Raw genomic sequence first — 10,450 nt, 5'->3', positions numbered from 1 at the left:
TCCATTATTTGCTTCATGTGAATTGTGTTCAGATGTCGATGGAAAAAGGCCGGACAACACTTTAAAACTTTAATTTTCTTTCATTGTTGAATTATTTACATCGTCCAGTTTCTCTGCCGACAACGTCAACAGATGATGATACAGATCAAAACATTCAACAGAGGAAGACCTCTCACAAAAACAACGCTGGCTGTGGAAGAAAGCACGGATTGTCACCACAGAAACTCCTAAAGCTCGCCACACACCTCATCAAGCCCATCAGAAGTGTTTCAGACCAAATACTTTGCTTCACGGCAGACTCGACATTACATTTTTAATACACCGTGAGAAATATATTAAAGTATTTCCTCTAAATCGACTGAGACGATGTAACCAGGCAACAGTCCAAGATGTGGTTTTGTATTGGGGAACATAAAACTTCATATTGAGGGGAAATGAGGAAAGAGTCTCAGAGATAAAAAGGGAAATGAGAGGGAATCTGCATTTGAGGCAATTTACTGTGTCTGATATGAACTTTGATTGAACACAGGTTAAGACAGAAAGCAGTCGTAAGACATCAGTGCAGCTTTAATTTAATGCCCAGAGACGATTGATTCACAGTCAATTAGCTGCTAAAAGAAATTACAGACACATGATAATAAAAATCTGTCAGCAGTAGAAGAGAGCAGCAAGTTGATTAAAACAGAAGTGGCGACAAAAGTGAAAACATGAGACTCCCTGACCGTTTAGCGTTTTCATCTTTAGGAAATAAAAAGCTCGCCAACGTTGAAATGATCCGTGTGGTGGTCGCAACGGTGCAAACAGCTTCCTGTCGCACACGTCACAAAGTAAGACTTAAAAACTAAACACATTTTACACTCATGACAAAAAAAAAGTTGAATTTCTTCCCCTAAAGCCAAGTCTTTGGTTTAGCAATGACAACACCACTGACATTCACATGATCGTCACTGACAAAATACCTATTGCCTGTAGCACCGTTAAGAAAATGAAGCACTGAGGTTGTCTCTGTACATCGTAAGGTTGAAGTCACAGCTTTAAAATAAACCCCTCTTGCTAGTGGTGTAGATCTTTTTTTTTTGTTTTATCTTTAGAGGATTACATTTTTTTGTGGTGTTCGTTTACCAGGGAAGAGCTCTGAATAGCGATGGTTTTTACTGGATGTTTGAGATGCAAGAAAAGGATTAGTGACTGAAACGTCCTCTGCAACGCCTCGCTTCTCGCTGGGAGACGCTCCCATTTTACATCCGCTTGGCTACAACCGCTCTCAAAATTATCTTCCCATCTCTTTAAAGCTGACCCTGACTTTGGCTTTAGTTCTTCCCATTAAACAAGTTCTATGAGTGACCGGAGGTGGCAGTTGTAGCCCACGAGCAGCTGTCGATCAGGACGAGCAGGTGGTGGTTTTTAGAGGATGAGCTTTTTGGGCACCTCCCAGGTAAACTCTGGTCGGCCGAAGTGGCCGTAAGAGGCTGTTTGCTGGTAGATGGGCCTCTTCAGGTTCAGTTCCCTGAGGGAGGAAACAGAGGAAATGAATCATCAGAGGAAGGAAAGTCCACAAGATAATAGAAGCTGTACTTCTGCTTGTTACTTTTCATTCTGTGTATATCTAAATGGTTTCACATCTGCAGTCAAAACCTGTAATCCCCTCACTTAAGGGATTTCATATCACCTGATGCATACACGTGGACAGATTTCCTGTACGTTACAGAGCCCTACAGTTCTCCTGACAGGTGATATCACACAAGTTGTGAACTTTATCACACACACAAGGATTATTTTAAACTTTAATTTTGAAAGAGGGGTCAGAAATAATGACTCACTTGAGTTTTATGATTAGTTTACAGCATAACTTTTTGTGTTTTGTGCTGTTCAGTAAAATAAACTAATAATACAATACTATGGAAGACCATCTTTATCTATAAAGTCTGTATAAATTCACAGTTTGGTAACCTTATGTTAATGTTATCCTTCTTTTCTTATCTTATCTTATGAGCTACCGTCTTAAAACTAGTGTGTTTACATTTTGAAGCTGTCTTTGGGGCCCTCTAGTGGCTATATATAAAAAAAGGCTATAACACTGCACATATTTTCAACAGGCTGCACATAATAATTCACTTTCAAATAATCTGCAGATAATTGGCTGATTTTTGAGTCATGATTAATCATTATCGATAAACTCTCAAAAAAAGTGGTGAAAACCCATCATCACTTCCCAGAAGCGAACACAACGTCCTCAAGTCACTTATTCTTTTGCACACCTGGCAGGTGGATTAGTCATTTACTGACATGTTTGATGTAAACTAGCAGAATATTCTCGAATTTAAGAGGCTGCAACCTGAAAATATTTGTATTTTTCCTTGAAAATAGGAATAATTACAAAATAAAAAAAAATAACTATTCAATAATCAAAAAAGTTACATCTCAAATTTCTTTCCATCTGCTAATTGATGAATAGTTTCAACTCTGCCTTTAGACAAACTTAATATTTTGGCCATCCGATTAACAGGGGATATGCTGCAGTTTCAACACAGCTACTCAAACACAGCAGTTTTGTATTGCTCATGACGAACACAGAGCTCGTATTCACGTGTTTACCTGACAATGACTCCGGGCCGCAGATCAAAGTTCTTGTTGACGATGTGGAGCAGCTCTGTTTCTGACTTCTGGGAGGAACCGTAGGTGAACACGGAGATGGACAGAGGTTGGGCCACTCCGATAGCATACGACACCTGAAACACACCCAGACAGGTAAATATTATTGCTTCTTTCTGCACATGTCAGCTGCTGGTCACTGACTCAGAGTGACTGGAGTCGCTCACTCACCTGAACCAGGACTCTCCTGCACAGATTGGCTTTGACCAGGGACTTGGCAACCCAGCGAGCGGCGTAGGCAGCTGAGCGGTCGACCTTTGAGAAGTCTTTGCCGGAGAAGGCTCCGCCACCGTGAGCTCCCCAACCTCCGTATGTGTCTACGATAATCTTCCTGCCCGTCACACCGGCATCGCCCTGGGGACCCAAAAATAAGATAAGTGGTTACTTTTCATTTCTCCAAGTTTGCTTTAGATGAAATGAACATAGCAAGTGTGTTCATCACCTGAGGTCCTCCAATGACGAAGCGACCGCTTGGCTGGATGTGGTAGATCGTCTTGTCGTCTAAATATTTAGCAGGAACCACGGCCTTGATCACCTGAAAGAACCAATGCAACAGTTAAACCTAAAAGAAACGACATCCTGAGTTATTCATTAGTGCGAGCTAACAGTTAGACGCGTGAATGAGTCTCTACCTTCTCCTTCAGCACGCTCTTCTGTTCCTCCAGAGAGATGTAGTCATCGTGCTGGACGGAGATCACGACGGTGTGAACTCTCTTTGGGATCACGGCTCCGTCCTTCTGCTCATAATGAACGGTCACCTGTGGGATGTACCTCAAGTTAGTTCATTACTTAAAACTACAGAACAGAATACCATGAAACTTGGAGGAAGGATGCGGTGTGAGTCAGGGAAGAACTCATCAGATCAGCATTTGCAAGATTTATTTCTTTATTCTTTGATTTCTTTAATTTCTCTTAGAATAATTGATGAAAAACCAGCCATGTTTAGGGGAATTATATTATAGTGTTTCCAATTTGGTGCAGATCCAGATAATTTTTTTTCTATTTCTCCCTCATTTATCTAATTTCCCAAATTTGTATCATCCCCACAGGATGATGAAGTTTCCTGTGATTCTTTTTTAATTCTCTCTAAATTAGTTTTTGGTCTGATTTCCTTTAACGTCCGAGAAAAAAAAATCTTCTGTAAAATCTAAAAAGAGCTAAAGATTCATGAAGCTGCTGTTGTCTCCTTTTTTCTACTGTTGAGAATGAAGTGGATCCAAATGACAGAAGTGAGACAAGACTTATTATGATAAAAGTCATGACAATTCAATACTTTGTAAATTCATTAATACGTTTCTGGTCTGGTGAAAATGTGTGCTAACTCTAATCTGAGCTAAATCTAATGCTCTATCTTCAATTCCCTGGTTTAAAACCGACCATCCCTCTCCTGTCTAATGTTCTAACAACCTTCATTAAACATGGGACAGAAGGAGATTATCCACTTTGTGCTGAAATACTAAACTTTTGACTGATTTCGAAGGAAGTTAGCCGCTTATTTTAAATTCCCGCAATAGCCGCCGTTAATCTGATTTTGTCTGCTGGCACCGATGTAAATCTCTTGGAAGACAACCAGAGTAGAAACAATGAACTGAGTGTAATGGTGTTACCGTTTCAGTCCTGCTGTGTTTTGTAATACCGCACATATTATAACCTCACCTGTGTTTTAGAGTCTGGACGCAGCCAGGGGATGGTGCCGTCGCGTCTGAGCTCAGCCATCTTTGAGTTGAGTCTGTGGGCCAAGACGATGGTGAGAGGCATGCACTCCTCCGTCTCGTCTGTGGCGTAGCCGAACATCAGACCCTGTGGATGGACGAGAGAGAGAGAGAGAGAGAGAGAGAGAGAGAGAGAGAGAGAGAGAGAGAGAGAGAGAGAGAGAGAGAGAGAGAGAGAGAGAAAAATAGAATAAAATAAAATATAATATAATATAATATAATATAATATTATATTATATCATATCATATCATATCATATCATAATAAATAGTCTTAATACTAATAATAGAGGTGGCTGTGAATAAGTAAGTGTTGCGGTAATTTCATGAAACTTTATACGTTTGAGGGAAATATTTTACCTTACAGAATATATTGTTACTATTGTTGCTTCACAGATGTAATTGGTGATACAGCATGCTTATAAAAAAATATACACTTTTTAATATTAACATTTTTGTCTTGTGATTCTTTAGGAAAAACACAGCTAGGCCTGTTGTCATGTTCCAGATGTTGTTCCATCGCAGACAGATTTGACTCTGTTTGAAAAATGTCTGTTTGGTAACATCGCTATTGATTATCTGAGTGATTGAGGTTTTTCAAAATAAGAACAGCAGTGTCTGTTCCACAAATCTGTAACAGGACGAAGCTAATCTAACTGATACTTGATTTTATGTCAATATCCTCCAGCCCTCCAGCCAACACGGGACCAAGGACACACTGTGCTGTTGCAACAGTCGTACCTGGTCTCCTGCTCCAATGTCCTCCTCCTGTCTGTCAACATGGACCCCCTGAGCAATGTCCGGACTCTGCTGCTCCAGAGCCACCAGCACGTTACATGTCTTATAGTCGAAACCTGCAGAGGGGGGGCGAATGAGAGGAAATGTTGACAACCCTGACCACACGTTGCCTCTACTTTTCTTCTGCTGTGTGTTATATTCTCACCTTTGTCTGAGTTGTCGTAGCCGATGTGTTTGATGGTGTCTCTGACCACTCTCTGGTAGTCCACGTTGGCCCGGGACGTGATCTCCCCACAGAGCAGCACCATGCCGGTCTTACACACCGTCTCTATGGATACAATCAACACATTCCATTTAAAGTTGATTTACATAACTCTTGACTTGGGCACGTGTTTAGACTTCGTCCTGATTGCTGCTATCAGCACGTTCGCAGGGTCGCGCTCGCAAGCCCTCCTCTTGTGACATTCAGGGATCAATACTGAAATATGATAAATAATCTCAACAATGTCGATCATTTAAATTCCAGGTGAGACTCAGGCCTGTGGATGAGAAGTTACTGAGATGATACTGAAATAATCCTCTCTCTCTGTGTCTCTGTGTGTTTACTCACCACAGGCCACTTTGGCATCTGGGTCCTGCTTCAGGTGAGCGTCCAGGACAGCATCACTGATCTGGTCACAGATTTTGTCTGTGGAGAAGAGACAAGCATAAAGGGAAAAGTTTAGATTCAGAATTTGAATTTGGGCCTGTTTGGGTTTTAGAGGTCACATTTGAAGCTAATAGTTCAGACAGGAGGAGTTGTTGGATTTTCATTGTGGGATTTGAATGGAGCAGCAGGACAATGGCTCACAAAACACTCCATTCATCTCTCTGTCATCCTGCTGAAGCAACGCAACACACGTGTTACATCAGACACAACATCAACATCTGGTTGCACTGACTCTGCAGTTACACAGAGGACCTGGAATTATACACACAACACAAATCAGGATGATTGATATCGAATATTGTTGTTTACAGTGCGCAGCGGGCTACCATACATCTGACATCTGAAACATGGGCACGCCCTCTGGGAACAGCCCAGACCTCCAAGTGTGTTATCACATGGAAAGGTGCGGGCTGCGGCCTCACGCCAAGGCCACTCACCTCAGTGTGAGGAAAGTTTTCATTTCATTACTAGAATATGTGTCTTTCTATGAGCTGCTTTGTTTTTTAATGGTAAAGAAATGTTTTTTTTATTGAAATATGTTGTAATAAACAGTGAGCTTGTAAGAAGACAGTGAGATGAAGCTCCATTTCCTCCAGACCTGCAGCTCTATAAAATGATTTTCTACCACTGTGGTTTTCACAGATGGTCGAGGGTCTCACAGTTCGCTGAAGTACTGTCGTTATCTGTGAAGCTGGACAACTGGTCAACACAGCTGCATTTACTGATTATCGATTTGACACAGGGGACTTTGTCAGGTTAGGGATTACAACACATTGAGAGGAGGGGGGGGGGGGTCCTGAAGGCAGCACTGGAGAGGGTAAAGTAAATTTCTACTTTTATTATGAGGTCTTAAGTTACAAAGACACTATCAGGGTATTTATTTTAAGTCCCACTATTCCGAATATTCAGCATTAATGAACAATATACAAACATTTTATAAATGCTTTACATCAAACTTTAACGTGGTTGCACACAAGAAGTTATAGTTGTTGTTATCAATAACAATCAAATACCACTTATATCTGCTAGTGTGATATCGACCATTTATTATATTTATATAAAGGCTAAATAGGGGGACACTAATTAAAGTGTTGCCAAGATGGAATTGATCATTTTTGGGACTTGAAAGCCACTGACAGCCACATGAAGTACCGTGAAGCAGAAATTAAAATACTTAAATCCCCCCCTCAAGCAAAAAACATTCCAGAGATAAAGTGTGATAAGGTTGATCTGCAGCCGCTATTTTTGATTTAACGTGGATTCGAACACCTCAGTCTAATGTCAACATGAAAGTTGTGTCCACGCATGGGCCTTTACTCTATTTTGTGGGTCACTTTTATCTTCAGCGTGCAACCTAACACCCAGCTGCTGCCCAGAAGTGGGGGGCAGCTAGCACATGTTGCTGTGAATGGAATACCAGCCATGCTTGGAGAGTAAATATGCAGCTCTTTGGAGTTATTTTGGACTTAGAGCCTTAACTCGCAGAGTGTTTATTCACATATCAATGTTTTGGCTGTTATGGCAGTTTTAAGAAGACGTATTGAATCTATTCCTCTGTGTACAGGTGACGAAATGGTTCAAGTGAAGTTTTTGATTATTCCATATATTTTGGGTGTTGATCTGAAGTTCTCACACGTGTATCTGTTAGTCGACTCACCTGGATGTCCCTCGCCAACGGACTCCGACGTGAACATGAATGAGCCATCATCCAGCAGGTCACCCATTCTGTCTACAGCACCAGGTACTTGGCGAGACTCGGCACACGCAGGGATAAAAGGTTCCAGCGAGCGTTCCAAACAGAACTGAGAGCTGCTTTATATTCCCACTGGTTCTCTGTAAGAGAGAAACGAAGAAAGGGAGGCAAACAGCCGTGCAGTCAATACAAAGTCTATCCTACAAAACTCCACGTCTGTGTCCACATGGCTCAATATATATGGCTAAGAGAACACACACGCACATACTGTCACTCACACGCACACAGGCACACACACACTCGCTCTGCTCCTATCTCTATCTCTCTTTCTCTCTCTCACACACACACACACACACACAGGCATGCACACACACAGTCTCTATCTCTCTGTCTCTCTCTCTCTCTCTCTAACACACTCTGTCACTCACACACAAACACACACACACACACACACACACACACACACACACACATACACGAACACACACACACGTCATGTGAATCCATGGGACAGTCCATTCTGGGAGTGGGTGGGGAGGTGCATGATGGGAGGCCACTTCACTTTGTGGAAAACAGTTGTTAACCCCTTGTGTACAACACATTTGCAGGAGTGTGTGTGTGTGTGTGTTTATAGTTTGACCCTTTGCTGCGACAGCTCCACTTTAGGGTGTCGCGCTTCTTGAGTGGGAACAGAAACATCTTTAACAGAGGGGTTCCCCCTCCTCCCCCCCCAGGCACTCCAGTGGGACAGCTCTGTCTGCTGGGACATGGCCAGGTCATTGGGCAAGCTATGGACAGTGGGAGAGAGAGAGAAAAGGTAGTTGTTTACTGGGAAAATGATGCAATCACTCCTGTTTACATTATGTTCAGATGTAAATAATGATGAAACAACAAACAGTTAAAGCACGAGAGAGGAAACACAACAGGGATGTGACTGTGAAATATACAGAGCTGCGGCGGGAGAAGGACAATTAATTAATGAATTTAAATTTAAAAAAATATTTTGGATTTAATGTGGTAAATGATGAAATAATTTCATGGTAAATATGCTGAACGCTTGATGGTTCCAGGTTCTCTAGTTGTTTTTTGGTCTTATAGTGAGATAATGTAGGCCTTGGCAACCAACTGATCAACCATGGAGATAAAAAAAATTGTGGAAAAGTGGAGGAAATAATATTTGTCTCTGAAAGTGATGATGAGGACACAATAAATAAACTTAAGTCAAGTACTTCCTGTCTAGTACTTGAGTAAATGTACTCAGTTCACCCACTTTGCAAAATAAACGTAGTAAAGTATAATATATCCCTTTTGAAAATAAGTGGAATCAAAGTTCAAATTAGTATAAAAAGTACTGGTTTAAACTTGTACTTGAGTACAGTATTGTGCAATGAGTAACTCTCCATCCCTGCCAATAATTAAGTTTCGAGCCTGTAGACAGTCACCTGTTGTCTAAATGCTCTTTTCCATCCCACTCGCAGCCCGAGGCTTTTGTCTTTGTGCACAACTGCAGAAAATCTGCTGCCATTTCCTGAGAGAAGATCAAATAATGAAGATGTGTCTCTGAGATATCTCCTGTTCTTTCAGGTGACTCAGTGTGTCTGTGTTTTAACTCAAAACCAGGGACTGTCGTGGACTGTTTGTGCCAGTGATGCTCACATATGGACACAAACATACCGTGTGCCTCATGCACAAACATACAACTGGAGTGACAATGGGACCGTTGGCCACACGCAGACACAGACACCGTGCCTTTCATTTGTATAAGCTCTGCAGAGACTGAGAGATAAACACATCTCTCTTTACTGGAGGGAAACAGAGCAGAGGAACAAATACTTTCTCTACATCTCTGTCGCTCTCTGGCTCATCTGGCCCTGGTTTCTCTGGTCCTGAAACTAGAGGAGCATTTTAACTGGCCCTCTGTAGTGAATATATATATATATTTATAAATACCATTTAAGTAAGTAGCAACCTAACCTAATTTTACCTGAGGTCAGCAGAATCCTATCAAATGCAGAGAGAGCTGTCTGCTGAGTATGATATAAAAGCTCGGGTTTAACAGCTGATTCTGATAATAAAGTTTTTGTGTAAAAAGTTGAAATAATTCGAGTTTTGAATTAACATTTGCAATGAAGGTTAACTAAATATTACAATGGTTGAACATTGTAACATTATAAAACGATTTTATTTTAAATGTAAACGTGACCAAGCTACTTCTTGCAGGGGTTTGGGGGCAGTTGAATGAAACAAACATCAACTAGATTAAACTAGAGTTGTCATGAATGTCCTGCCTTCAACGGCAAAGAGCGCAGAGCGTCAGTCTGACGGCACAGCGAGCGACCTCTGGATGATACACCTCTGTTTGTTTTGGCCTGAAATGAAACAGAATGGACGCACTCAAGACACACGCCCCTTCACCTACACTATCCGAAGACGGAGGAGGACGGACTTCTCTCTCAGTTTGTGTAGTTTGACTCAAAACACACGTTAATGACTGACCTTTTTTTCAACACTAACAAGATGATTCTGGTTGTGCTGCAAGATAACTGGTATCAGAGATTTGTCGTGTCAGCAGAAGCGTGAAGAAGGTGAATGTGAGCTAGTGGCTACTTAAACGTATGAAATCAAACCAATGAAAGCTAATTGGGAAAATTATAATAATCAAAAGCTTTAAATCGTAACTTATTGACTTCTACCTTTACTTTTCTGTCTCTGTCACATGTCCGGTTGGAGCAAATCAGTGGCTTTAAAAACAGGGTAAAGTCTCCTGAGGTGAAATATCTGACCTCTATGGGCTCAAGTTATCACGCACGAGGTGCCGAGGTCAGGCCTTCAAGAAAAACAACAGCAACGTCAATACCGTGTTTGACTGAGTATTCATGTAATAAATGTAACCAACTTTTGTTTCACTACATCATGTAATGATCCTTACTAATTATTTATAGTTGAT

General features: G+C 41.3%; 1 protein-coding gene across 2 annotated transcripts; it reads right to left on the bottom strand.

The window, feature by feature from the left end:
* Positions 1-55: 55 nt before the first annotated feature.
* On the bottom strand, positions 56-7,587 carry mat1a (methionine adenosyltransferase 1A). Of its 2 annotated transcripts, XM_061087922.1 has the most exons (10): positions 7,468-7,587; positions 5,712-5,789; positions 5,307-5,429; positions 5,105-5,217; positions 4,309-4,452; positions 3,285-3,410; positions 3,095-3,187; positions 2,824-3,006; positions 2,596-2,729; positions 56-1,507 (listed from the first exon to the last, which is right to left on the bottom strand). In XM_061087922.1, exons 1-10 carry the CDS (start codon positions 7,532-7,534, stop codon positions 1,405-1,407), a joined length of 1,164 nt encoding a protein of 387 aa, XP_060943905.1. In that variant the 5' UTR covers positions 7,535-7,587; the 3' UTR covers positions 56-1,404. The 2 variants fall into 2 exon arrangements, with proteins under 2 accessions (XP_060943905.1, XP_060943906.1); XM_061087923.1 differs by lacking the exon at positions 56-1,507 and having other exon boundaries at positions 2,592-2,729.
* Positions 7,588-10,450: the final 2,863 nt, after the last annotated feature.

This window comes from Limanda limanda, chromosome 15 (assembly GCF_963576545.1).
Source record: "Limanda limanda chromosome 15, fLimLim1.1, whole genome shotgun sequence".
Taxonomy (NCBI): domain Eukaryota; kingdom Metazoa; phylum Chordata; class Actinopteri; order Pleuronectiformes; family Pleuronectidae; genus Limanda; species Limanda limanda.
The sequence above is the reverse complement of the archived record's forward strand: the minus strand, read 5'-3'. Positions and strand labels throughout refer to the sequence as shown.